This window comes from Drepanopeziza brunnea, assembly GCF_022702325.1.
Source record: "Drepanopeziza brunnea f. sp. 'multigermtubi' strain 214-2 chromosome Unknown ctg4, whole genome shotgun sequence".
Lineage (NCBI taxonomy): Eukaryota > Fungi > Ascomycota > Leotiomycetes > Helotiales > Drepanopezizaceae > Drepanopeziza > Drepanopeziza brunnea.
In genome coordinates this window covers 1676917-1704289 of record NW_027094067.1, presented here as the reverse complement: position 1 = coordinate 1704289, position 27373 = coordinate 1676917, and the positions used below count along the sequence as shown (strand labels likewise).

Below are 27373 nucleotides of genomic sequence, written 5' to 3'. Positions count from 1 at the left end.
AAAGCGGGAATCCACAAATCTCAATAGCCAGATCACGGGCTGGGAACTAAGTCTATATAGTATTCGGACTCAGAGGGCTGTTGCAATGCCTCATATCGACGCCGGAAAGAAGAGCTTGGAAGCAACTTGTAGCGGCACCTTGAACTAGCAGTGAGAGTTAGAACCTCATAGTTTTCTAAAGCCTTTCCTTGGAATTTCAGGGAGGGGTCCAAAAGTCGCGGCGTTCAGCCTTGAAGAATCTTAAGCCTATGACCCTTCACTTAGCGTAAAGCAGCCTGCATAGTGGTCATTAGCCTATTCACTTCGATAGATAGCCTTTGAAATATAGGCTTACATTTATTGAATAAATGTATTGTTATCTTCTATTATAGAATTCCAAAACAAACCATCCGCTAACGGTCAGGCGTCGAAACTTGACCTGTGCTAGAAGTGTCACTTTCTATTATATCATCTCCCGAATAACAGTTCGTCTGCTTTAACCAAGCATCGTCGTTCCGATCAACATTGGAGCTGATGAGCTTGAGTCCTACGATGTCGCATAAGTTAAGAGAATATCATAAGATATTATGCATTTACCTTTTACTTTTAGACCTGCATGAATGAGGATTCTTTTAAGATTAAGCAAAAGACATTGATAAGCATTCGTATTCTATAAAAAATGCATTAAGATGATAGATGCGTCTTCGACGCCAATTATCTCGAGATCTTCTACCATCGTATTCCATTCGCGTTGGCGGTCAAAAAGGACATTCTATTTGCGATAAGCAGCGAATTTAATAGGCCCTATTTCAAAGAGACGCTGCTTGATACTTCGCTATGAATAATGGTTGCCGTTGATAATTAAGCTCAGCTTAGTAACAAGGTCTTTGTTTGACAAGTCTTGCACTCTTTTGACTTCGGCGTCTTCTTAAGTTTTAAGCATAAGTAGTGAAATCGTAAGGTAGGTAGTAGGTGCGAGTAACAGCTACGTGGGTTTTAGTAGCTAGTTTCTACTTATTGAAGTTCCGGGAATGCCTTATCGCCGAAACCAAACAGTGCGGGGGAGCGCTGACATCATTCAGCGGCCGAAGCTTTGAAATTGGGAGATGTTCATCTGATCATCCGAGTTCTTGATTTCCAAGCAGTAATTGGTCAATCGCCCCCATCGACCACATACGCTACGGAGTCTCTCTATCAAAACCCCATAAATACATGTATGCGCTTCCTCTTCCGTTTCTTCCTTCTCTCCTTCACACTCTTCATGTTCAAGTCACCTCTTCGCCGCCTCTACCAAACCTCCAAACACATCTTCCCAATCCCATCATCAATCGCAAGAGCCATGTCGTCCTCTACCCGCCCGACAGGCCTGACTGGCACCTCTGGCATCGAGCTCCTCACATTCGGCACGCCCAATGGCCATAAAGCGTCTATCATCCTCGAGGAGTTGAAAGCCGCCTATGGCCTGCAATACACCTTCCAAAGCATCAACATCATGGAGAACATTCAAAAGGAGCCCTGGTTCACCAAGGTCTCTCCCAACGGTCGGATCCCCGCTATTGTGGATCACGACCGCAACGACTTCGCGGTATTTGAAGGCGCGGCCATCTTGGCGTACCTGACCCGACACTACGATACCGAGAATAAGTTCAGCTTCAAGGATGCGGACGATTTGAGTAGATGCGAGCAGTGGGTTGCGTGGCAGCACGGTGGCCTGGCAAGTCTCTCGAGAAAAGAAAAATGAGAAAAAAAGCTACAGCAAGCTAGCTAGCTAAGCTGGAAGACGAGGTGTTAATAGGTAAAGCAGGGCCCCATGCAGGGACAAGCCAACCACTTCTACCGGCTCGCCAAAGAGCGCATTCCCTACCCGACCCAGCGCTACGTAGGCGAATCTGAGCGGCTCTACGGGATCCTGGATATCCAGCTCGCGGACCGCGACTACCTCGTCGGCCCGGGCCGCGGGAAGTACTCCATCGCCGACATCGCCTCGTTCTCCTGGGTCAACGTCTCTTTCTTCGCTGGGCTGGACATCAGCCAGTTCAAGAACGTAGAGCGGTGGTGGAAGAGCATCGAGGCGAGACCGGCCGTACAGGCTGGACTGAAGGTGCCGAGTGAGAGCCAGATCATCAACTCGAGCTACCAGAAGAGGTTGAAGGACGAGGATGGATTCAAGGAGAGTGAGGACAAGTTGAAGAAGCTTGGAGACGAGGCCAAGGAGCAGTATGGCTACAAATTCGCTTCGCCCTAAGTTGGGCATCAGGTGTAATACTACACGTTCTGCGATAGCATCACTTTATAATGTAGATACCTACACAGTGCTTCTCTCTGGGTATTTCAATTGCTGTACTGGACATCAGCAACTGTTTGTCATGTGATGCCAGTGAAAGTAAACGCGATCAGATCCCCCTCCCACCGAAAGATATTCATTATGCGTACGAGATGGCCACTTACAAGGGAAAAAAAGAAAGTTCGAATCATCAAACGAGTCCATTACAAAGAGAACACCACCACCCTTCATCTACATTTACCACCTCCAATACACGAAAGCGTTCCTTCCTATATCCAGAAGAAGTAAAACAAATCGAGGAAAGGAGACTCGCCAGCTTCGCTTCGCCTTCCGGTATAACCAGCATAGCCGCGTCAGCCGTCTTGATCGAGGAGAAATATACTCGGATTGTGTCTTCTGTATACCCTTTAATATGGTTGATACGATACGATACGAAACGAAACGAAACGTCGAAGGACTACAGATGGAAATCAAGTGTTCAGTCACTCTTGAGCCATTCATTCTACTTTACTTTACTCTCTCTTACTCTCTTCTACTACTACTAAATTGATTGATTCATTTGAGAGAAACGAAATGAAAGGAAATGAAAGGAACTCACGATCAAATGAAGAAGAAGAAGAAGAAGAAGAAGAAGAAGAAGAAGAAGAAGAAGAAGAAGAAGAAGAAGAAGGATTGCTATTTTTTTTTCTTCTCTTTTTTTCTTTTCTTTTTTTCTTTTCTTTTCTTTTCTCTCTCTCTCTCTCTCTCTCTCTCCAAGAAATGAAAGCGAGGAAGCAAGCAAAAAAGCAAAAAGAGCAAAAGAGCAAAAAAAAGCTTAGAGTTAGTTTACCTTTCCCATCTCGTTGCTGCTATGCCATGGCGGAACTAACGACTTGAGTTGATGTGAAACTTGCAGAGATGTGAGTGAATGAATGAATGAATGAATGAATGAATGAATGAATGAGTGAGTGAATCAATGAATAAATCCATGAATCCTTTGCGAGGAGTAGCTAAGTGAGTGAGTGATTAACAAGGGAGGCGCCTAATCGAAATGAGTTGGTATAGCATAGCATAGCACAGCACAGCAAGATGTAACCCCCCTCCTCCCCCCCATTCTTCAAGCCCCAGACTCCAGAGGTACCTAGGTAACTAGGTAAGGCTTGACAGCCAGCTAGCTATTGTATAGGACAACCAAAGACTTACTAGAGTCAATTGGTGATGCGTAGATCCCCCCGGACTTGGATTTAACACACTCGAGTTTCCATGGAAAAAGAAAGGAGAAGTTTCAGACAGGCTTTTGGGGAAAGAAAGTATTGCGTCGATGAATTTTTTCGGGTTAGAGATCGAGATGGAGATCGAGATTGTGCTGGATAATGAAGGAGGCCAACCAACCGGTGTCTGTCTGCACATCCGTCCGAGAGGATGCCTCATGACCTTATTATAGAAATTGGTAGCGCCAAGGCCCCAAATGCATTTTGTCCTGAACACACATGCCTTTCTTCTCTTTAATCTTACAGGATTCTTTCTCACCACCGACGTTGGTCTCCATTCCCATTGGAAAAGTCGCCGCCTCTCCTCTCCTTCTCCATCCTGGCATCAAACTCCTTCTGAGTCTCTTGCCTTGCGAAGCTTCTTTCTCCTTCGCTCTTTGAAAACGCAAAGCTGTCATCGCCCGAACCACGTTCCTGGTCATCACTTATCCTCGGCCAGGCTTTCCGTGTGCTACGTTCAGCAGCCGGGGTCGTCTTTTCTCCTCTCCGAATCCTATCCCACGCGGAGCCTCCTTGTGATGGGGGGGAGGATGCTGCTGGAGTTTCTCTGATATCTGCTTGTACACCTTGCCCGCCTGTAGGAGAGGCATCATCGAATATGCCAAATGGTTGGGGCGAGCTCTCCTCCGTGGGAACAGCAGGTGTAGGTCTGCCTTGCCATTGAGGACGCGGGGCTGAGTCCCGTTCCGATTGAATTCCAGCTTGGAATACAGCCATTGCGCTTTCTATGGTCCCAGCTCGGACCTCTTCTCCAGGCGTGTCTTTCTGTGCAGGATTCCAATCCGTCTCAATGCCAGTACGTGTAGAACTGACATTCCCTCGCTTAACTTGCAGCTGCTCTGGTTCCCGACCATCCTTCTGAGCGGCCCTCTTCCTCTTTAGGTCTGCCTGAATAGCTTCGATGAACGGTTTCAGTCTCTTGTCCGATGACTCCCCCACAGCCGACACGGAAAGCGCATAAGAGGTCATAAAAGCATCTCCGAAAACTTCCCCCGCCATACTATACGCAATAAGCCTCCCAAAATGCCACGCGAGCATCGCCCTGGAACCCGTTAAAAAGCTGAACTTAGGTGGAAACACCTGCGCATTGAACTTCTCCAGATTCGGCTTGTAAAAAGGGAATTGGAAGGTATTGGCCGTCTGATAGCATCTCAATGCACCACCTACAACCCCGAGAGGTGTACCGTATGATAAGATGGCCACCCTCTTTGCAGAATGGTATACCAACGCATCCACCTCTTCCTGCGTCAAGGGTCGATGTAGGAGCCGCGAACCGTTTGCGACCCTGCGATCTAAGATTTGGACCAGATACGTTTCGTTGTAGCCACATAGGGGGCCGAAGATCGGTATTGGCTTGGGCAGAGAGGTCCCACTGATCATGTATTTCTGGGCGACCTCGCTGCCGGAGTTCGAGCTGGCGTAAGGGTCGTCATCTGAGCTTAGAGCACTGTCTTCGAACGAGTCGTTTGCAGTCGTTGCAGAGGCGTTCTGGAGCACCATCTTTGCGATTGCAAGCTCTACTGGGGCAAGAGCTGCGGCTGGTGGGAGGTCGGATGTTTATGATGTTGCTGTTGTTGTTGTTGTGAGGGATTTGGGAAGCTCGAGGGTAGAAGAAGCTCGGATCGTGACGTTCGGGAAATCGAGCATGGACCATGAAGCGGCTCGAGCTGCTTCCAGCTCGATTAGGTAATCAAGAGGAGGAGGCTTTTGCGACAACGCTCATCTCTAGTACACAATGCTCATAGCTTCATAAACGTCTTACTAATATTTTAGCTTCGTTCTGTTAGGCTATGAAGCTACCATCTTGAAATCTTCAGTAGAATTTTTTTCCCTATTTCCCCCTTTTCCTCTATTTTTTTAAGGAGTGAGAACCTTTCAAACTTTCTATGATTGTACCTCAAGACGGCTCTGCTGCAGACATTGCCACATGAGCCGAACGAGCCGAATGAACTCTTGCCTCGAAGCAAATGCTTATACATTTGCATATACTACGTATATCCCTGTTGCGCGGAGTGCTCCCTTTCCTTGTTTGTTTTCAAAGGCCACACAGCTACCAACCCTCGTGTGATCACAGGCCTGTCTCAGTCCGAGTAGACAACAGCATTATGAAGCTTCCTTTCTTGTCGAACCGTCCTACTATTGTGCCTCGGTAAGATGCCAGTCAGCCCTTTGGGCGGCTACGGTTGGAGAATATCAATCGAAGCCTGAGTGGTATACGGGCAATTACCCAGCTGGCGCCTCGTTGTTCGGCTCTCATTAGGGTCTATACCAAAGGCTTATATGTTCGAGATATATCTCCCCAACCTGATAAGAAGATGTTGCAGACCTGTGGAATTTCTGCTGCTTCTTATCATGTGGCCGGATTCAGACTGAGACTTGTCTGTCTCAAGCTAGCTACAAACGAGACGACGAATTTACGCGGAGCCAACATGAGAAGTGAAAAGCCGGAACCCATTATCCGCAGAATAGTTACACATTCATGTCCGTATATATCCCAAGCGGCAATCCTATCTTGCCGTTTTCTCTTATCGGAGCCGTCGTTAGACTTCATATACCTACTTACCTACCTACCTTTTCCAAGGTCAGACCGAGAGCTCCGTACATGGATTTAATAAAGAAAAGCCTTGTCCGGAGATAGGCTACGTACGGTTAGTCCAATGAAACCTGCATCTCCCCCCCCCGGCTACGATGTGCTTCTGAGCAACAGCATTCCAAAGATGAGGACGCAGAGGTAGCATCAGCAGCACTCTGATAGTCAAGATATAGGTAGAGAGAGTTTTTCTTAAATATGGAAACCTCGCATATCTGACTGGCATGCATGCACACGCAACGGGATCAGACACAAGTGCCTTTTTGTTTTATTTTTTTCTTTGGGGGGGGGGGTGGAAATTCAGTCTCCTTTCGGTTCTTTGATTATGAATAAGCTAGATATCCCGTTATCCAACAAAATTATTTCGTTGATCTGATATGCCCATCTGTTTTGCTTCCGTTCCGTTGCGTTCCAACTTTTCTCGCTTTTGGACTCCTTCCCCTTCCCGTTTCCCCTGGATAAATCAACAAAAGTCAGATGGTGGTATTAATTAGACATTCGCCCCAAAACTCCCAAAGCGCTCCGTTTCCAAGGAGAGGTAGTCAGTCAGTCAGTCCTCATCCAAGCCCCCAAAATTCCCAAGTGCAGCAGCAGCCAATCCCAAGGCGCAAGCAAGCGTTCGCCCATTTATTTCCAAGAAAAGTAGATTCGACCGACCGTTCGCTTATTAAGCTCCACCTCCGCGTACCGTCGCCCTCATGATCTTCTCGTCAGCCTTCGCCACCTCAACAACAACAGCACCGCACCTCTCCTCGCAAAGACGCAGCAGCGGCGGGCCCCAGATGTCGCCTCCCTTGTAGGCCCTAACTTCCGCCTCCCACCCGAGCACTTGACTCCTCAGCGCCTTCAGCTCTGCATCTCCCAGCTGGGTAAGCGGCTCCATGTACGTCCTCACGGTGAAGAGCACTGCGCCCGTCTGCTGCAGGCGAGTGAAAGTCTGGCGTTCGCGGCGGACCATGAGCTGGCTCACTGTCGCCGGACTAGATGGAGTGGGCTCGGGCGCGTCTTGGAACAGGTGAGGCGTGGTCTGGATGAAGACGTTTGTGCGTTCCATAGCGGTCTTGTGAGAGAGGTGGTCAAAATACCTGAGTTTTGAAGTTAACCCTGAACACAATTCACATACGTATGTAAGACGGGGAGGGAAGTCCGGAGGTTTGGGCGAAACGTACCTGTTGACACAAGGTCCTAGCTTCTGGTTCCATCCCGGCACCGGCCGGTGCAGATTCGCCATGCTGGTCCCGATCCGTTCCTGCAGTTTCCACCCGGCGGGAAACAGCGTGGCTGAGGCTTGAAGGTGGTACTCGCCCGTCTCGGGACTTCGGACCAGGATGTTGAAGTCTTCCATGCTTAACTTGGCCGCTACCTCGAGTGGGTTCGCACATGAAGGGCCGATGGGGTACACCTCATTCGTCAGGCGGTTTACGATTTCCGGGCCTGACGGCGACGAGGCGATGGTGAAGTGTTGTGGGAATCGTGATGAGAGGAAGGAGGTCACGGTTTTGAGGAGTTCGTGACATGCTGGTTCCGAGCCTGGAAGCATTTGGACGACGTCTGGCTGGCAGGAGGAGAGAAGTTGCAGGCGGAGGGTGTGTTCGGGGAGGTAGGCCGAGTCGAGAGTCAGCCAGTTGGAGTCGTCGAGACGTTTGAGACCCATTGCCATCTTGGTGGATGTCTTCTCTTTGAGAGGTGGGAATTGGTACGGTTTGACATCTTGACGGAGCTTGGTCTCTGTGTGGGTGGGTTGCTGTTTGATGGTTTGGAGCCTGCATCTGGTCCGTGGGAGGAATGGGAGAGGTTGTGTGGCGAGGAGAACGCAGAGGGCGATGCAGAAGATGAGGAGAGCTAAGATGAGCATCATCTTGTTGAGGAGGGAGGTCTGTCAGTTGTAAAATATAGGTGAAGGTCTGCGGAGTTTTGTTGAGCATCGTGAGATTCTGGAGGTGAGAACAAAGGCTCTTATCTGCTTCTCGATACAAGACAGGATCAAGCAAGGTTCCGCCGTCACAGATGTCGTTCATATTGTCCAGCCGAAGAAAAAGAGTTCATCATGCAGACCGGGTCTAAGACTCTAAGCAGAGAAACTTTCCGTGCTTTCTTGACATATATGGCAAGTATAAGCAAGAAGCAGTTCCATGCCTCTCCGTAAGGCGTGCTCTCTGATGGAAGGCTCCCTAAGTAGCCTTCCGAGATCTTTCAATAAGTATCATGGTCCCTGTCGCCGCCAGGGAGGCTTCCGAGTGGAAGCCCACTTCGAACGAAACGCGAAATTACCAACATGAGGTCAGCAAAGATACAACGCTCATGCAGTCAGCGGCCATGATCACTATCTGCTAAGAGGTTCCTGCGTAGGAGGTTGTCGCAGCTAGCTGTACTGACTGCAAGCTCTGGCAACTAAGCGAGCCGAGCTGGCGTTCTCAGCGGTAACTTCCGTATACTGTACAACTACAAGGCGGCCAGGAGACTAGGGGAACACTCGGATTGACCAATAGCCCTTTCGCAGTACATGGATTCTGCATGCAAGGTGCAAAAGCTCGAACTGTTGCGCAACTCTCCAGCCCGATACAGAACGACGGGAGTCGAGGTTGTGTAACTGGGTTGGGAAGCGAAGTTTCAACGTACTACTTACGGAGGTACAGCGGTCAAGTGTCGCAACCCTCGTCGACCCACAGCCACTTTTTCTAACCTAGTTGGGTTCTGTTAAAATGAGGTTCTTCAAAATTCCGTGCCTAGCGATCACGTTATTGCCCAAGTGGGTGAGAAATAGTAGCCGTGGGTCGACGAGGGTTGCGACATTTGACCGGTGTACCTCCGTATGGCGTGTATAGGTATATATATATATATATTGGCGGCAAGCGCGCGTCGCGGGGAAAAATAAAGCATAAGGCTGAGACCTTGATCGCTGTCAGCGCACGGGTTGCCCGGTCAGCTTCGATGTAGGGATCATGAGTGGCGCGACCGCGAAATATCTCGAGCCCTCCAGCCTGGTGGCTGCATGATCATACAGATACGACGAGGGTTCTTCTTAGGCGCTCTTCTTCTTCTTCTTCTTCTTCTTCTTCTGATGCAGCGTCCTCCTGGGATGGACTAAGTGCCAACGGCTCGCCGTTTCCCAGCTTTCTATAAGCTCTATATACGGACTAGTTAGTTGTATGTACCGGTAGTCCATGCCATGGAGGATTGTTGAGAACTTTACTTATCCCAGACTCTAGACCGCCATACGTAGCATCGGCGATCTGTGTACTTTCACTGACGCACCTACAAATATATTTTGAGCTCTGATAAGGCTGTGGCCGGCAAGCCCAAGTGTTCGGTGTTTCGTTTGCGTCTTGTATTACGTAGTAGTGCCTCGTCTCGAGCTTATGCAATATGAAGCTCTAAGAGCTAAGTAGAATGTCAGTTTGATCTGGGCTGACTAAAAGACGGACCCGGTTTAGCGTCATAAATCGTAGAGCGGTGGTTTCTGAATGGTTCATAGGTAGCCTTATCAACGAGCTTATGCAATATGAAGCTCTAAGAGCTAAGTAGAATCTCAGTTTTATCTGGGCTGACTAAAAGACGGACCCAGTTTAGCGTCATAAATCGTAAAGCGGTGGTTACTGAATGGCCCATAGGTAGTAAGCCTTATCAACTGTATTGCACAGACTAAATACTTGCTTAAAGATGCTTTTTAAGGCTGAATCCTTAAAAGTTGATTGGTTCAAGCCATGTTAAGAGCCCTTGCAAAAGCATACTTTCGTCTTTTATCTACAGTACTAAGAGGGGGGGAATAGTAAAGATTTTATTACAACTATATACTCCGTGCATGGATTCTGAGTACAAAAAAGCGCTCCATAATTAGCCAGAAAAAAATACAACGAAGATAACAAAAAGTCCGTACAACATGCGCCTTCTACTGCAACCCTGTGAAGGTATCACTCTTCAGACTATCCGCAAGCCTGTTCCGCAGCGAAATCTGCAACCATGCTGGCCACCCACGGATCGTGCTCGCGGGAGTCAGGTTCTCGGGTAAGATCAGCTGGCCACTTCTCCCCTTCAGGACCTGGGCGACGATTTTGCTGGATACCGTCTCAGCCTCGAGAACGGGGTCTTTGAAGTCGCGGTTCGAGGTTAGTTTTTCGATGAGCGGGGTGCGGATCCAGGCTGGGTTTACAACGCTGGCAAATTCGTTAGTGGGTTGGAATTTGAATATGTATGTATATGGGTGCTAGAGGGAAGAAAAGGGGAGAACGAACGTGGTACGGATGTTAGGAGCGTTGTAGCGAGAACGAAGCTCGGATGCGAGACCTTCGTGGAAAGCGAGCGCAGATGCTTTGGAACAGGAATAGTCGACATTTTGCGCGTGCACCAGGTAGCCTAAGATCGGGAGGTGATCAACAGTAAGCACCTAACCAAGGACCCCTAGCATGATCTCGCTTGAAATCAAAACAACAACAGAGGAAGGAGTACTGACTAGCCATGCTCGCAATCGTAACCACGTGCCCATGATTCTTCTTCACCATCGCCGGGATAAACTCCCTCACCATCCAGAAGTGCGCAATAGTATTAACCTCAAACGTCAACCTAATCCTCTCCTCGGTTTCATCCAAGATCGAATGTCCGGTACCAATTCCAGCATTGTTGATCAGTACCGTCGGATCGCCATGGCTCTTACGGATTTCGGCGGCTGTAGACGCAATTTGTTCCGGCTTCGTGACATCGCATTCGTAGAAATGAATGCCAGGAGCTATTTCCTGATCAGCCAGAATGTTCCCCTCCATTTAGCTAGCTGCATACGAACGAATGCCTACTTACGGAATGCAACCTTCGGTCCCCTCAAATCCAAGACCACAACCTTAACTCCCCGTCCCGCAAAGTCCTTCGCCATCAATTCCCCGATCCCGCTCGCGCCCCCAGTGATCAAGACAACCTCCTGGCTCTTCACGAACTTGGCGTCCGCTTTCCAGTTATTGGATAGATACTGCGAGAGGCGATTGTTGAGGCTGCGCACGACGCCCAGGCCAAGGAGAGCAGAGAGTGCATTGATGAACGAGGGTGAGAAAACTAATGGGTGTAAAGCTGAGGGAAGGAGACTGTGCAGTTTGTCGGGATAGTAGAGAGCTGCGGCGAGGAGGATAGATGTTGCTCTCGGGTCAAATAGCGCGAGGCGGAGGGGAGCTGTGAGGATCGGGACAATCTTGGAAGCTGACATATTTGATTCTGTATAGTTGAAAAATAAACACTGCCCAAGAAAAGTCAACAGAGACGACTTTAATATATCGACAGTAAAATATATCTGGGATCTGCGTCAAGGATACCGCATCCGGGCAAGTGTATCAAATCTACCGCGGCTTTCGACTCAGTGGGTACGCAGGGTGACATGGGCAGTTGCGATCCGGTAAGATGAGCTCCTGCCAATCATAACGATACGATGGGATTTAGAAACACGTCTTGCGCGAGATCATGGGCCGAGGCACAAAATTTCACACTGGTGGCCGGTGAAACAAGCGAGAAGCTCCTGTCCAAAAACCTACCCGAGCCCCTTCACATGATTGCGATGACATTTTAGCGAGCACCAACGGAAACGAAGAGATGTGGAATCTTGTACTTTCGTGGCCGAGGCTAGTGATGAGAAGGGAGCCATGTTTCCGACTAGAAGTGGCCATCAAGAGTCAGGGTTCCGGTCTTTGTGATGAGATACTCGTTAATAGCGACGTCTTTTCCGGATTCCTTTCCGTAACCTGACTCTTTGATACCCCCGAATGGAGATTCTGCAGCCGACGAGTTCCCTGTGTTCATACCAATCATACCGGCTTCAAGATTCTCGAGAAGTCTCCAAGTACGATCGACGTTCTTGGTAAAGAAGTACGAGGCCAGTCCCATCTGTGATATCAATCAGTATCGACGGTTTTTTCCCGGTCACTTTTGAATCTTACGCTGGTGTTATTGGCAGCTTGGACAGCTTCATCCTCAGTCTCGAAGCTGTAGAGAGCGAGAACTGGAGCGAAGGTCTCCTCTTCGGTAATCAACATTTCTTTTTTCGCTCCGAGAATGATCGTTGGTTCAAAAAAGTATCCTGAAGTATCTTTGACCTTACCACCACCTAGCACGACCTGACCTCCGTGCTTCTTAGCATCCTCGACTTGGTTGAGAGCCTTGTCAAGACTTCTTTCTGTGGTCACTGGACCCATCGTGGTTGACTTCTCGGCACCGTGTCCGACGACCAACTTGGAGGTTTTCTCCTTGAAGATCTCTGCGAACTTTTCATAAACACCTGCTTGAACGTAGACCCGATTTGCAGTAATACAAGCTTGACCTGCATGGCGCCACTTCAAGGCCATGAGGGCTAAAAATTGATCAGTGGAAACTCTGAAATCCTTCTAAAAATGTAACATACCATCCGCAGCGTGGTTCAAGTCCGCATCATTAAAGACCAGGAACGGGCAGTTTCCTCCAACTGTACGACACCGGAGACTCAGTATTTGCCTGATCAGGAAAGCTTCGGGAGTGGCGTAAGTGAATAGGGCAAAGAGGCTCCCGAATTACGTACGCTCAAGAGTGACTTTCTTCAAGCCATCGGCACAATGTTTCGCAACCAGCTTTCCAACTCTGGTCTACCGCATTATATTATCAGCTCCGAAATTTCATATATCTTGAGTGGGGACTTACAGATCCAGTGAAAGTAACTTTCTTGACAAGTGGGTGGCGGCAAAGTGCTTCACTCAGGGGCGGTGTGTTTTCCAAGCTTGTAGTCAAGACACTGAACACACCCTTTGGAAATCCAGCTTCCTGTGCAAGATTTGCAAGCGCTAGCACCGACAGTGGGGTTTCCGGGGATGGCTTCACAACCATCGTGCATCCTGCAGCAAAAGCGGCACCGGCCTTTCGGAGAATCATAGCGATTGGGAAGTTCCAAGGAACAAGCGCTGCGGCTACGCCAATTGGTTGTTTGACAGTAAAGACTCTTCGTCCCGGAGCAGCTGGGATTGAGATGGTTCCGGTGACTCTCTCCGCTTCGCCAGCGAACCACCACGTGAAACCCAAGGCATAGTCCTGAATGACATAGATGAGTCAGTATTTACATCCTCGACAAGAAGAAGACAGGGCATGTCCTAGGGGTCTTGGAGACAATCATTGAAGGAGAGTCCGGGCCTCCCCATCACCTACCAGCTCCCCTTGGGATTCGAAGAGAGGCTTTCCGGTCTCATAAGTGACGATGTTGGCAATGTCGTCTCTGTTCTCCCGGATGAGAGCATCCCACTTCAAGAGCCATTGTGCTCTGATTCTGGGGTTGACTTTGCTATAAGTCTTGAATGCTTCGTGAGCTCCCTTGACAGCCGCGTCAACGTCTTCGGCCGTGTTGTCTGGAGCTGATGCCCAGACTTTGCCATTTCCGGGATCTAGAGGGCTCAACAGAACGGTCTCCATGAAGGTGGGCGGACCAGCTTCTTACCCACCACATCAAACCTCTTGCCCGACCTGGCTTCTATCCATTCACCACCGACCAGAGACTTATCCTTGAAGATGGAAGCATTTTTGAGCTGCCAGTGTCAGTCATTTGCACCGCTATTCCATTCCGACCCGGAATTGAAGTATTTACACAACTCACCTGGAAAGGAAGCGTGGCGGCGGCCATCTTGTAGAATATCAACGCCCTTTGTGCTTTTGACCAAATGTTTTTTTAATGGTTCAGGGGAGATGAGGATGAGGAATAAAAGTCGAAGTTGGAGGGTGTAGAAATCAGAAATACCGTACCGGGTCGGCTAGCTTTTATTTAGGCGGGATTTGGACGCGGGGTAAAGGATGTAGATCTTGGGAGCACGAAAACTCACACGTTGCCAGTATGACAGAGGACGCAAGAGCGCCTAAGTAGAGGCTCCTATTAGATGAGTTCGAAATCAGGAAATAGTCATCTTATATCTTACCGGCGGCTTGAATTTTGATGCCGACACTCGACATACATCATCGACGAGAAGAAGCTTCAACGAAGCGAGAAGCGAGTTTCGACAAGAGGGTAAGAAATATGAGCAGGGCAGGGACAACGGAGAAGAAGAAGAAGAAGAAGAAGAAGAAGAAGAAGGGTAAATAGAGAAATAAAGCCTTGGTTTGATGCCAGAAAAGTCTTATTGCCTGTGACAAACACGTGACTTTATGACAGGACAGCTTCTCGAAGCGGGCCGGGACTAGCCACCACAACACCACAACACCACAACACCGCAACATCTCGACAGCTCGACAAGCATCTTCTCTCCTTAGTGGTGCTATAACAGAAGTAACGAACTCGTAGAACGGCAGCGCATGCAACATCATTGTTGTTTGCGGTTGACGCCGATCAAACATTTGAACACAGGAACGCCTTTACTCGAGACTTGTCAGAGCACAGCCGCCTCGAGCTGGCAAAACGAATTGGGCTCCGCTCTCTTCATCCTCTCCCATCTATCTTTTCGCTTATCAGAGTCCCAGATGTACGGTACAAGGTGGTGCAATATCAAGGAATACTAAGTCATCTGCCCATTTGCAGGAATCGCTTTCAAACGAACGAGATAGGTGAAAGGTCGCTGCCCGCGCGTCTCTTTTGCAGATCATAATCGCTTGTCAGACATCAGATTTCCACTCATAGTCGACGTCTGGACATCAGAACGCCCAGGATGGTGATCGGTGCTTGACCTTCGGTTCCACAATCTCCTTATCAATCAAGCAAAACAAGTCTCATGCACGGTCGCCGCTGGCAGCTGTTATGCTGTTGCCTCCCATACAAAACCCTGCATTATCTTGCATCCAGTCCTGGACCTGTCAATGGTCTCTTAGAGGGACGGCTGCTAGTTCCTCCCTTGCTTGTCTGTACCTGGCTGTCAATATTTGAGACGGCAGGAGATATAGGGGCGGGTATATAATCTACTGCTCGTTGGCTCTTCGTCCTCTCTTTTCCATCTTATCGTGTATCTAATCCCGTTCTGAGTATCTTCTATATTCTCTATTCTTGATTATTTTCTTCATTCATACGCTGCCGGTCAGTAAAATATACACATCAATAATATACCCCTCTTCTTTCTTTCTGGCCCTTATGTTGTCCACCTCGCATCTCATTGCCGGAACTCCTACTCCTCTAGACGCGGTAGAGAAACGGTTCTTTGGGGATGAGGCGTTTGAAGGGGAAGAAAACGCGCAGGCGATTGCTGCTCTCAAGAAACGCGATATTTCTGTCGACCTCGAGGACAGATACTTTGCTCCCCTCGAGAGAAGGGAAGCGATAGATAACGGAGCCCCGATTGCTGAGAAGGACCGAGTCGGAAGTTATGAGGTCGTTGTTCTGTGGGAATCTAGAAATCTACGGCGATACTCAAAATATAATATACGAACGGAAGGAAGCTGCCAATTTTGGTTTCAATCGACATTGTGAGAACATGGTGATAGTGTTTGGTAACATAGTCCTCATATCTCACGCATTACATAACACAGTCCAGTTTTCACAATTCATCTAGACTGTAGATCATAGCACAGCTTCGAGGTATGTATGAAGGACATCTTTGAATGCTATGGTTTGGTTGCATGGGGTCACGTCAAATCTGATTATTACTCAGAAGATTTCTTTCACGCATTCATTTCGAAGAGCACTCACTGTGCATTCAATCGAAACAAGTGTACCCTTACCGAATTTCAGGCTATTCAATCTCCGAACACCCGAAGCTACGCCATCGCGAGCTTTGTAAGCCAGATGCCGACCGACGCAAGTTCTTCGTTGACGCATCCCTTGAGCAGAACGAGACCCGGCGCACTATGGGTGTTGAGGGGCACAGCAAGGGGGGAGTTAGGAGTACAGGGACTGCTAATTGAGAGATCTATATTACCTCGCCTTGTGGACAGTTTATAATAAGTAAAGCCATCCTTCTTGGAATCTCCTTCTCTCCTATAAAAAAGCGATTTCATTCAACTCTGCCCGGTTTGGCATTGGCAAAATGAACGCATCTTTTTCAGCTCTCTCTATCCCTCACGAATGGATCTTTACTATAGTAGAACTTCAGCAAGAGCACAGCCGGAAAACAATTTACCTACCTTCAATGAGTGGTTTCCATCTGTGTAGATATCAATCGGTGGACCGTCATAATGGCCCAATGGCTAAACTCCTGCTTAAAAACTGTGAGAGGATCTTGACACCCGCCGATTGGTACAATAAGCCACCTCCTTCTTACCTTTCCCCCTTCACAAGGGATTGTGGAGAGGAGGATGGTAAATCGGCCTTGACCGATCAGTAGGCCTTGACCTACTAGGCCCCTTCCCGAAAAACCTATACACTTAGGTTTGTAGATTGGAGTCCCAGGTGACCGCGGTCACTTTGGGCTTCCAGTTGAGTTTTAATTTTTTTTCCGCTTTTTTTCTTTCAATTTCCCTACAAAGGGGCGGGACGGAAGGGGGTGGTGCAGCTTCAGTACCGGAGAATGTTAGTTGGAGAGATTTTATATTTTAGGTCATGAGGCGGTGCTGTTACGGCGAGGATATCATATCAGTTTCCTCTCCCTCTCCCTCCCTCTAATAACTTCCCTTAGGCCACCATTCTCACCAGCAAACTCAAATCCAACGCCGAGCATGTAGCATTTACGCTGAATCTGCTCTCCGTCTTCCACGGCATCCTGCGAATGTAAGGCCTGTCTATCAATCCTCCTGTTACAATATCACAACAAAAAAGGAAGGGAAACTCACTAAAAAGAACGGCTCTCTATTGTGCTGGGAACAAGCGCTTTAGGCCTAGATTTTGCTTTTTTGCATACTCTTTGTTTAGCTATCTGCTGCATATAAGTAAATAGTCTGTTCACCTAAATAAATAAGTTGGTTTCGAGGAAAAGTAAATAGAAAAGCAAGGAGAGCTTTGTATTCAGCTAATATACACCGTGATTCTAAAATTTAGGGTACCTACGAAACCGACTGAAAGACAATAGAAGGATTTAAAAAAAACATTTTTGCTGTTGTACTAATGATTTAAGGTGATGGTCATCACCTGATTATTGACAAGGCTCACATCTAAGACTGTAATGTCCAGCGGCCGCGTCACGCTAGTGCTTTACTCAACAAATATGTATTTATATCCCCTTCTTACTTCACAATGTGGTTCGGCATGGCTTAACAGCTGATTGGTATCTCCTCTAAGAGGGAGGGGGGTGGTCGAGGCGATTACTTCGATTATGCTGTTGACGTAGTCTACGTCCAACTTTTCGTTTTTTATCTATCTATCTACTTCTATAAGAGCTCCATTATCTCGATTGTACTCCATGGTTAATTGCTCTCCCAACTGCTGCCATTTATTTCGGCATTGTTATTTCTGAACTCGCTGTTATTTGCTGATATTTTTGAAGTATTTTCTCTAGTTGGGGGGCAGGGGATATTGAGAGAGATCTTAAAGGTCTGATACATATTGGAATTTCGAAGTGTTGGGGGAGATTTACCAGATCGAATACGTATTGGAATACGATGTGACTCAATAGTAGGGGATCACTCATCGAATCGTATGGGTGGCTTTGCTTGTGGAAACTGTACGCATCCAGGGTCTGTTTAAGGTGGGAGAAGATAGAAGTAGAGTCAATTGAGAGAGGGGATCAGGTGAAGGGTTGTGGCGGAAGCGGGTAGGTTATTCTAGAGTTGTTGGTTTGATTGCTGGATATCAATCAGCTCGGTAGATCATCTGATTCTGCAACTACAATCTCCCTGCACGGGGTGAACACTGTGAGAAGTTATTGAGGCTAAGTGAGTTCTGGAAATGTTACAAGATCAAGCCCATAAAGCAACGCCGGTTTTGAACATCAGGTATTACCGTTCAACAGCTAATATTCAGACACATAGGAATGCCCTACATCTCCACACTCCCTCATCGCTACAACAAACTCCATTTGTGTATATAGCAGATCAGCACAGCTATACAGATCGGTATATTTAAAAATCTAAGGACGTGTGTACTCGAATGTTCTGCTGGTCCGCAGGCTGTAACGCGCGGCTGTAGAATAACGACGAGCTTAGAAACGGTAGGACCTAAGAGTAAATACCTGGATGGTGGTCGGTGGTGAGATACCGGATTCGAGCGGACGTGTCCGGTGAGAGAAGTGTACAGTGAAGAGGAGAAAATAAGTAGGCAAGTAGAAGAAGGGCGAGGAGTTTGCGGTCAGCCTAGGGCAAGAGAAAAAAATACCACGATAGAGATGCGTCTTTTCCAGAGAAATATAGATGCAAAAGAAGGATAAGACTTCGTTGACTTACAACTTGCGCCATTTTGTGGTGATATCCTTTGTAACGACACCGCCCTGGATCACTTCGAGGTATCCACCTTTATCACAAGTATAGCTGTAATGGAGCAGGAGATATAACCATCATCTTAAGGGATGCTAGTAAAGCCAGATTAACACACCTGCAAGTATCGGCTCGAAGTTTCTCAAGTGTACTTTGTAGATAGTTGCCCAGACATCCAATGAAAAATCGCTTTCATCGCTGCCTGAGAAAGGTTCTTCTCTTGGAAGCTTACATGAAAAATGTGAATCTGGGAATGTCACTTCATAAAAAATTAGGATCAAAAGGGGAGAGATATCTTACCTACATATGCTACCTACATTGTCATTGTAAATACCGGCTCGGAATCTCGAGAAGGGGAGGGCTTCCGTAGCAAGTCTGCTTTACAAAACTTGCAGAAATTCAAGGGAGTACAGTTTGGAGAAAGAATAACGAGAGACAGAAGGCGAAAAATTGCGTAACAGTCATCCTCAAATACCAACAACTTCAGTGCAGCTCTTGGATCAAGACGTCGGAAAGGAGGGTGTTTCTCCGGCTAGTGGACATCATTGGCCAATGAAGCGAGACGTAGTTGCAACCTCCAATCCACATCTCACATTCCTTCCAACCTACCTACACCTGTAAGATGACATCCATCTACGCCCTCATTCAGCAAACACCCAAGAACCAACTCCGAGACAATCGCCCCCGATTATGACTAGGTAGCCATGTCTTCCATCAATAAAAAGATCCTCGAATTCCCCCACGCAGAGAACAAACTACAAGCTCCGTCCAAAAAATCTCTCTTCGAGCGCCAAAAAGCAGAGCAGGAGGCCAAGCGCCTGCGCGAAGAAGCCGAGACGAAAGCCGTGTACGAAGATTTCGTCAAGTCCTTCGATGACGAGGACGAGGACTCCGCCAATGCACAAGCAGGATATGGGCGCGATGACGCGCCTAGGTTCGGAGGGGGAGGCTTCAGCGGCGCGCCGAAACGACATTTTGCGCCGAGCGGCCCGGGTGGTGGCAGAGCTGGTGGCTATGGGATGGGAACGGGAATGGGAGGAGGAGACACGGGGAGAGGAGGACGGCCGCCGAGTGGTGTGGGAAGTTTAGGGCCACCGCCGAATCTGGGCAGGGGAAAGAGGACTTTTGAAGGGTTTCAGCAGAGGGAAGGGGGAAGAGGAACGCTGGCTTTTGATGATTATGAATATGAGGAGCGGGCGGCGAAAAGGGCGCTGAATACGGATAATGATTTTGATGGGGGTAGGGAGGCCGAGAGGGAGGAGGATAGGGTTGTTGCGAAGCCTACGTTGAGGTTGGCTTCGCTGCCGCCCGGCACGAGTCCTGCTGTTATTAAGGCGTTGATGCCTGCGAACTTGAAAGTTGACGCGGTCAGGGTCTTGTCCGCGACTGGACCTGTGGTGTATACGGAGAGGAAGAGCATGTCTGCCATTGTGACGCTGGCGAAGGACACGGCAGCGAACGACATCGATTCTGCAGTCAACAGTTTGCAGAACAGGTACCTGGGCTACGGATACTATCTCAACCTCCACCGCCACCTATCATCGGCAGCTATCTCAAACTCTGCGGCAGTCTCGGCACTAGGAAGCGCAACGGCCTCCCAACCCTTCGGCGCAAAAGCCGTAGATGTCACTCCAGCAGCAGGCAGAGCGCAAGCACCACCTCACCAGCGCGGCTTTGCACCACCAACCTCCTACGCCCCCTCTGCCCCCAACCAACCCCGCAACAACAGCCCTCTCCTCTACGTCCCCGTCCAGGCGCCTCAAGACATCAAAGAATTAAAATTGATCCACAAAGTTATTGAGAACCTGCTCACCCACGGCCCCGAATTCGAAGCCCTACTCATGAGCCGGCCCGATGTCCAGCGCGACGAAAAATGGGCCTGGATCTGGGATTCGCGAAGCACAGGCGGCGTGTGGTACCGCTGGCGTTTATGGGAAGTTCTGACCGGCTCCTCAATTCAGCGGGGAAAAGGCAAATACCTACCTTTGTTCGAGGGATCATCGGCGTGGAAATCGCCAGACCAGCCACTAGCTTACGAGTATACGACGCAACTTTCTGAATTCGTGTCAGACTCTGAATACAACTCCTCGGACGATGACGAGTCAGGAGATGAAGGGGCCATGCGCCGCCAAGCTGGATCAACCGACCCAAGTGCATTTGGAGATGATGGAAAAGCATACCTCAACCCCCTTGAGAAAGCAAAGCTCACTCACCTCCTCGCCCGCCTGCCCACATCCACGGGTAAACTGCGCAAAGGCGACGTAGCACGCATCACTGCCTTCGCCATCTCCCATGCCGGCAGAGGCGCTGATGAAATTGTGCATATGATCCTCTCCAACATCTCAAAACCGTTCGCTTATACATCCGCCAACCCTCTGTACAAACCCTCCAACAGCACCACTTCCACCACTGCGAATCCCAAGCAGCCGTCATCAGATAGTCCGGCGCCAGCAGCAGAAGACGAAGAAGACACCACCCCCGCCTCCCTAATCGGCCTCTTCCTCATCTCGGACATCCTCTCCTCCTCCTCCACCTCGGGCGTCCGACATGCATGGCGTTACCGCTCCCTCTTCGAAAATGCCCTCAAGGCGCGACACACCTTTGAAGAGCTGGGCCGGATGGAACGCAAGATGGGCTGGGGGAAGCTGAAAGCCGAGAAGTGGAAGAGGAGCGTGGGCATGGTGCTGGGCTTGTGGGAGGGGTGGTGCGTGTTCCCCGTGGACTCGCAGGAGTTCTTCACGCGCGTCTTCAACAACCCGCCCGCGACGGCGAGGGAGCTGGTCGACGCGCAGAAGAAGGAGGGCGGCGACGAGCTGGAGAAGGGCCGGAAGCGGTGGAAGGCTGTGGAGGTCGCTCCTAAGCCTCTGGGAGCTACCACTGGTGGCGCTGTCGCTGCGGAGAATGCGGATGGGAAGCAGGAGGAGGAGGAGAAGGAGGAGGAGGAGGAGGACGTCGACGGCGAACCCATGGACGAAGATGACGATGAAGATGTCGACGGGGAGCCGATGGCTGATGATGACGAGGGCGAAGGCGAGGGCGAGGGCGACGAAGACGTTGATGGCGCGCCGATGCCGGCTGATGACGAAGGGGGAGACGATAAACCTACAGCAGCCGTGGCCCTCGACGCAGATCCACATCCGCACGCAGAGCCTGAAGCGCGCCCTGAAGCTGAACCTGGATCTGAAGCACAGCCTCCTCCGCAGAGAAAGGCGCGAAGACCCAAGGCCGTAGACATGTTTGCCGATTCCGACGACGACGACGATGAGGACGATTGAGTGAGGAAGCTGAACAATCAACAGCGAATGGGATGCATGGACGGAGATATATAGTTGTATATATATCTGTATAGTCCACGTACATATATATATATACACACTCCTATCCTATCCCTTAACTACGGCTTGCTAGATCAGATCAAATCAGCTCAGATCAGATCAGCTCAGCTCGAATTGAGCTGCTATTTATAATTTATTTATGATTGCGAACCAGCCATCCATTTCTTTCTCCGTCACTCTTGGGATCAAGCAGCCAGCCAACCAGGCAGGCAGGCAGGCAGGCAACCAGTTTCACTAAGCTAAGTTGGCTAGATTGAAAGAATGAAAGATTGAAAGATAGATCACTGTTTATTTTTACTTTCTTTTCGGATTGCCTTCCTCTTCGTGGCAAGTTACTTGGTTGGTTAGTTAGATATTCGGCACACACACAGGATAGAGATAGGTTTGGTTTGTCGAGTTCTCGTCGGCCGCATTGGAATACGTACTTGCTCTATTTGACTAATTTGCTTGGATGTAGATGCATGGGTAGGCAGGTAAGTAAGTAGTCAGCCCCTGAAGGAGGAGACGTGGAGGATGGGCACCTGGTCAGATGGGATAGAACAGAAGAAAAGAGAGCAAACATCAGCTTTTCACATTCGGAGCAGCACCATGCCTGCCTACCGTCATTACGAGCGAATTGCACACAGAGCAAATATATGATGTAACGTGTGAATTGGTCCATCTATCAGACTCCATAATCCATCGACAGCCCGTGGTCAGTGGCAGCCCATACAACAAGATGCCATGGTCCGCCACCAACTCACGGAGGAGCCTGTCCACGACGTTTTTATTTTAGAAGGGGCCCAGCACGACATCAACAGTCCGTCGTCGCTGCCCGAGAACTCCGCCCTATGATCCACCTGGCGACAGCTCCGTAGAGACTGCCACCAGGAGAATATATTATGACTTGCAAGCCCACTGAAGAACGCTGCGATCAGAAGATAATTAGAATGGCGGTATTCGACCTGCGCACATGCCATCGGGGTATGGGGTGTGCAATCTATGTTCTTCCTCTCGCGCGCGGAAAAGCAAAGAAGCCAGAGTACATGCCAGAAAAGCTAGCATGCTAAATTCAAATGAAGAGCCTATTCGACTCATCCTCCAGACGCCGGTGCAATGCAATGGATCGTATGTGTCGGCAACTGGTGACTAGGCAAGACTGTCGTTGTTGGCGAGACAGAGCCGGGTGGAGGGTCGACCAGGGCGCGCATACTTTTTGGGAAATGATTCGTGATTCGTAAACGGTAGTACTTGTACAAGGTTGGTACGGAAGGTGGTGTTGGTACAACGCCGTAGAGAAGGGTTGGAGAGATCTCGCCGCTGATGCAAATCGTGGCGGAGCCAGATCAGACTTTTTTGAAATCTAGGAGAGGGAGATTAGCACGAGTCAGGTCGGGTATATTAGATGGGGAAGCCAACCTTGAAGCACAGGGTAGATCATCTCGAAGGCTTGATAGATCTCTTCACGGACTTTCGCACCGGTGAGAACGATCTTGCCGCTAACGAAAATGAGCAGAACAATCTTGGGCTTGATCATTCGGTAGATGAGACCAGGGAACAGCTCCGGCTCGTACGAGCTGAAGTTGTGATGGCGCGAAGCAAGACCTTCCAAACGAATGGGGAACTTGATATCGCAGGAGCCAACAATGTTTTGGATCTTGAAGTCGGTGAACTTGGCGTTAAAACCAAGCTTCTGGATGATACGAGCATATTTGCGCGAAGCAAGCTTGGAATCATCCTCCGACTTGGCACCGGTGACCACCATCTTGCCAGAGGCGAAGATCAAGGCCGTAGTCTTGGGCTCGCGGATACGCATAATGACGGCCGCGAAACGCTAGAGAGGCCCAGTGTCAGCACGGAAGAGGGTTGGTATAGCAAGCAAGCAAGCCTAGAGTCAGCAAGTACCTTTGGGTTGTATTCGGCATTACGGGCATGCAGAGCGATCGTCTTGAGGTCCAGTCGGCAATCAAGGTTGACCGTGGCCACGATGTTTCTTTGCGAGCACCATAAGCCTCATGTATTCAAGACGAGGCTCGCGGGGGAATAGGGTATACTTACTGCAAGGTGGGAACAATGCCGCTGACACCGGTCGTCGCCGCCGCCGCAGCAGGAGTCGCCACAGGCGTGGCGGGTGTTACCCCATTGCCGTTCTGGGGCTGACCGACCTGCTGCTGACCGCCGTTCATCTGTCCTGGTCTCTGGCCGTTTCGCTTCTCAGCCTCCGAAGATGGAGGAGTCAGTTCACCAGCACCACCTGGGAAGGACAGAGAGCCGGGAGCGATGAAGGCTTTGGCGTGGGCGGCGTTCGCGGGATGTGTTTGGATTGGATCCATCTTGAGAAGGTGTATGGATGTGCTTTCGTCTGTGGGGGTAGACGGCAAGATCGGAAGTGAGATGAGCAGATCTGAATCGCAAATGTCAGATGATGCGTTCGAGGATGCCCCAGGGTATGTGTGTATTTGATGTTGACTGGCGATCGAAGATGCGAAGGGATGAAGAGATGGAGGGATAGGGGGTGAAGACGAGAGGCTTCTTTGATTCCCTATCGAGAGAGGGAGGGACAGGTCGGGGAGGAGGATCGTACCGTTAGTGGGAGAAGAACAATTCAATGTCTCCCCTACAGTAGGCTAGCTCGACTGTCGGCGACGACGATAGGCAGAGGCGGAGCGGTTGAAGTGAGGTAGAGTGAGGTGAAGTGAAGTGAGGAGGAGAGGTGATCTTAGGGGTGTCTGTTGGTCGGTATCGGGGGTGTGCGGGGGAAGGCTACTATCGTGCCTTGTTGGACCGTGCGAGCGCAAAAACGGTTTCTGGGGTTGGGGCGTCTCCAAAATCGAGATGGGGGCGGGCCGATGCAGTCAGTCTGTCTCCTGGATTGTATCTGATCAATGAATGAATGAATGTAAGAATTGATTTGATTTCCAGCTCCTCTGTGAGATGCAGAAAGAGATGCAGCGGCGGGTGGTTGTGATGGGAGGTGGGAGGTGATGGGTGGTTGGGTTTGATGCGCGAAACCAAGACTTGAACCCAGATCACGCGAAAAGTTGTGAATAAGTAGGGGAAGGAGGGCCGTTCTTATATACTGCGGCCAGAAATTTAATGGCGGCCTGAGGCACAAGGCAGAGGCCCCATTCCGGACTAGCGCGGGCCCACGGGCCTTTTTTTCTTCGGCCGGGTGCGAGTTAGTGCGAGCTCGGAGTCCAATCACAGCCAATGACGAAGAGCTCTGACACGAAAGATCCCGGCCATTCGTTTACCTTCCCCCTCGACAACGCGTCAAAATTGCATTGCAGACGGACACGACACGATGATCGTAAGGGAAAGGGAAAGGGGGAGGGGAATGGGAGGAGAGGAGAGGAGAGGAGAGGGCGACGGCGACAATGGCGACGGCGAGGGAGAGGGCGACGGCGACGGCGACGGCGAGACTGAGGGGATAAAAGTAGATGAATGGAAGGAAATGTATGTAACACATAGTACCCTACATGTCACCATCTTGACGCCGCCGCCGCCGCCGCTGCTGCTGCACCGTTGATGGGGGAATCCTCCAAAGGAAGAATCTTCGAATTCTTCGCATCTTCGAAACCCAAGAGAAAAGAGAACATCTGGCATCAACCGCTCGCTTCTGCTCTGCCCGGACCCCTTGGAACTTGGAATGACTCACCTCCTCTCCTGTCCAGCCAATCACAGCCCCGATGTTGCACGACGCTGAGACGGGGAAGGAACCACTCAGCAGGGGGATCCATCATCCTTCTCGATAGCGATAACACCTCCATCCAAAATAACTCCGACCCTGCCGATCCCAGGTCGGATACAAAAATAAATAATACAGTCATAAAAAAAGGAATAAGAAAAAAAAAGGAGAAGAGTAAATACGCAAAACAGCTCACAGGGGACGGAACAACAGGGTGCGAAGAAAGGGGAAAAACATAAAACTGAAAAGAAAATGAAAAGAAATGAATATGTGCAATTTCATTCCTCAATATTGTTCCTTCGGCTTGATTATCATACGACTACCCAACTCAAGCTCGACGGGTCCTGTGCTCCCTCCACGTACTACGTAGATCTCTACTCCGTATACTCCGTAGTCTGTCCACAAGCGCCGCACTTCGTCATCACAGACATGTCTGTTCTCGGTAAATAGATAGGTATGCACCACGATACGCCACGGCACTAGATGAGGCTGAAAGATCTTCGCTCTCCTCACTTACGCACGTAGTGCTAGGTACCTAGGTACTTACTGTACTACGGTACTACGCTACTACGGTACTCCCTCCTCCGGCTGCGGGCCACGGTTGGCAGGTGCATTGCCGGCCCAGCCCGCGTTGCATCTCCATCTTCCCCCGTCTGTACACCTTACCTATCAGGAGATCGATCCATCGGAAACTCTCCCAAGTCGGCGGATCCAACCAGTTTCTTGTCTTCCAGCTTTTCCTTCCCCCGCCCCCCCCCCCCCCCCCCCCCCCCCCTCCTTTTTCCATCACTTTTTCCCCTGTGCCAATACGTCCGTAGCCATTCCTTCTTCAACAGCAGCCAGCAGCGGCCATCCATATCAGATTCATTACGAAGTCCGACCTCGTCAACCTCCCTGGCCGCTATAGCTAGAATGGAAAAATTGAAGAAATAACAGAGTTGGTGGGCCAGAACCTCTTTCTCTTTACATATTCATTCAATAGAAGGGGGGTTTGGCGGAAATTTTCCATATAATTTTTTTTATTTTTTTTTTACTTTATTTTCCTCTGTGGACCGGCGGCGGCTCCGTTCACTCATTCACCTTATCGTAAGTCCGTACGATCCTTTTTCAATATAGCCATTTACAAAAAGTAAAAATTAAAATGTAAATTTTGGAAGAAGGATTGCATCCGAAGAAGACATCCTTCCGTTCAGAGGTCCGTCTAGGTACATGTGGGGCTACCTAAAATAACCTGATCAGAGTTTTTTTTCCCCAGAAAAGGACGGAAAAAAATTAAAAAAATTGTGGTGCTGAAGTCGCGAGCAGGATTCGAACCTGCGCCTCCGAAGAGAGTAGATATCAAGATTTCGTGAGAAGTTCTAGTCTACCGCATTAGACCGCTCTGCCATCGCGACATTTTGGAACGCAAAATTTTGAGAATGAGGCAATATGTATCAATTAATAATTTCGCTCCGGCCGGAACAACCTGCAGGTCGGCTCTCGAAACGGGGAATTGGTGGTAGCTTTCCGAGTTAGTGTGAATTTGCCTCAGTTATGGTCAAAGGCAATGATAAATGAATGGCGAGGTCAACTCCCACAGATAAGAGTTGGTCTCCTCAGTTTCTTCAAGGAATAATAATACTCACACTCAATCTACTATCTCCGAGAAAACGGTATTGGTTTGAACGCCGGAGAGCGGGATGATCACAGCGGCATAAACTCGCGACATATCAGCAACTAACTATCTTTCTCCTCTGTAACTACCTCTTAGGCTGGCTTATGGGAAGAAATATACGGCGTGGGAGCTAGTTAATTAAAGATCAATACTTAAGCATCGCTAAGTGACGCAGCCAGGGGATAGATTATTAAGGACATCAAACATTGTGGCTCAGCTGCTACAAGACGTTTTAGTTTCATAGCAGCAACTTATCGCAGGCTATATCGTTGTTGGGTCTTTGACCAACAGTTCGGTGGTCCCTTGAGCCGAACGATTGAAGGGACCCTCCATGCAGTTGCAGACGACGACGCACAGCTCAGGCA

The 27373-nt window shown here is 49.4% G+C and overlaps 7 protein-coding genes across 7 annotated transcripts; 2 read left to right on the top strand and 5 right to left on the bottom strand.

The window, feature by feature from the left end:
• Nucleotides 1-1318: 1318 nt before the first annotated feature.
• L3040_003273 (uncharacterized protein) lies at nt 1319-2224 on the top strand (the record flags this gene model as incomplete). The annotated part of the gene is made up of 2 exons (XM_066154396.1): nt 1319-1693; nt 1784-2224. 2 exons carry the CDS (start codon nt 1319-1321, stop codon nt 2222-2224), a joined length of 816 nt encoding a protein of 271 aa, XP_066012362.1.
• A 1544-nt stretch (nt 2225-3768) lies between these two features.
• On the bottom strand, nt 3769-5013 carry L3040_003272 (uncharacterized protein; the record flags this gene model as incomplete). The annotated part of the gene is made up of 1 exon (XM_007293707.1): nt 3769-5013. The coding sequence occupies one exon, from the start codon at nt 5011-5013 to the stop codon at nt 3769-3771; it is 1245 nt and encodes a 414-aa protein (XP_007293769.1).
• Nucleotides 5014-6770: 1757 nt separating this feature from the next.
• Nucleotides 6771-7961, bottom strand: L3040_003271 (uncharacterized protein; the record flags this gene model as incomplete). The annotated part of the gene is made up of 2 exons (XM_007293708.1): nt 6771-7188; nt 7273-7961. The coding sequence occupies 2 exons, from the start codon at nt 7959-7961 to the stop codon at nt 6771-6773; spliced, it is 1107 nt and encodes a 368-aa protein (XP_007293770.1).
• A 2031-nt stretch (nt 7962-9992) lies between these two features.
• Nucleotides 9993-11291, bottom strand: L3040_003270 (uncharacterized protein; the record flags this gene model as incomplete). Its single annotated transcript, XM_007293709.2, has 4 exons — nt 9993-10257; nt 10336-10456; nt 10554-10826; nt 10895-11291. The coding sequence occupies 4 exons, from the start codon at nt 11289-11291 to the stop codon at nt 9993-9995; spliced, it is 1056 nt and encodes a 351-aa protein (XP_007293771.1).
• Nucleotides 11292-11731: 440 nt separating this feature from the next.
• On the bottom strand, nt 11732-14038 carry L3040_003269 (uncharacterized protein; the record flags this gene model as incomplete). Its single annotated transcript, XM_007293710.2, has 11 exons — nt 11732-11962; nt 12016-12425; nt 12477-12536; nt 12630-12693; nt 12749-13132; nt 13247-13479; nt 13533-13620; nt 13689-13715; nt 13835-13842; nt 13912-13944; nt 14005-14038. The coding sequence occupies 11 exons, from the start codon at nt 14036-14038 to the stop codon at nt 11732-11734; spliced, it is 1572 nt and encodes a 523-aa protein (XP_007293772.2).
• Nucleotides 14039-19056: 5018 nt separating this feature from the next.
• On the top strand, nt 19057-21627 carry L3040_003268 (uncharacterized protein; the record flags this gene model as incomplete). Its single annotated transcript, XM_007293712.1, has 1 exon — nt 19057-21627. One exon carries the CDS (start codon nt 19057-19059, stop codon nt 21625-21627), a length of 2571 nt encoding a protein of 856 aa, XP_007293774.1.
• Nucleotides 21628-23012: 1385 nt separating this feature from the next.
• L3040_003267 (uncharacterized protein) lies at nt 23013-24795 on the bottom strand (the record flags this gene model as incomplete). The annotated part of the gene is made up of 6 exons (XM_007293713.2): nt 23013-23029; nt 23086-23500; nt 23572-23659; nt 23725-24070; nt 24251-24283; nt 24780-24795. The coding sequence occupies 6 exons, from the start codon at nt 24793-24795 to the stop codon at nt 23013-23015; spliced, it is 915 nt and encodes a 304-aa protein (XP_007293775.2).
• Nucleotides 24796-27373: the final 2578 nt, after the last annotated feature.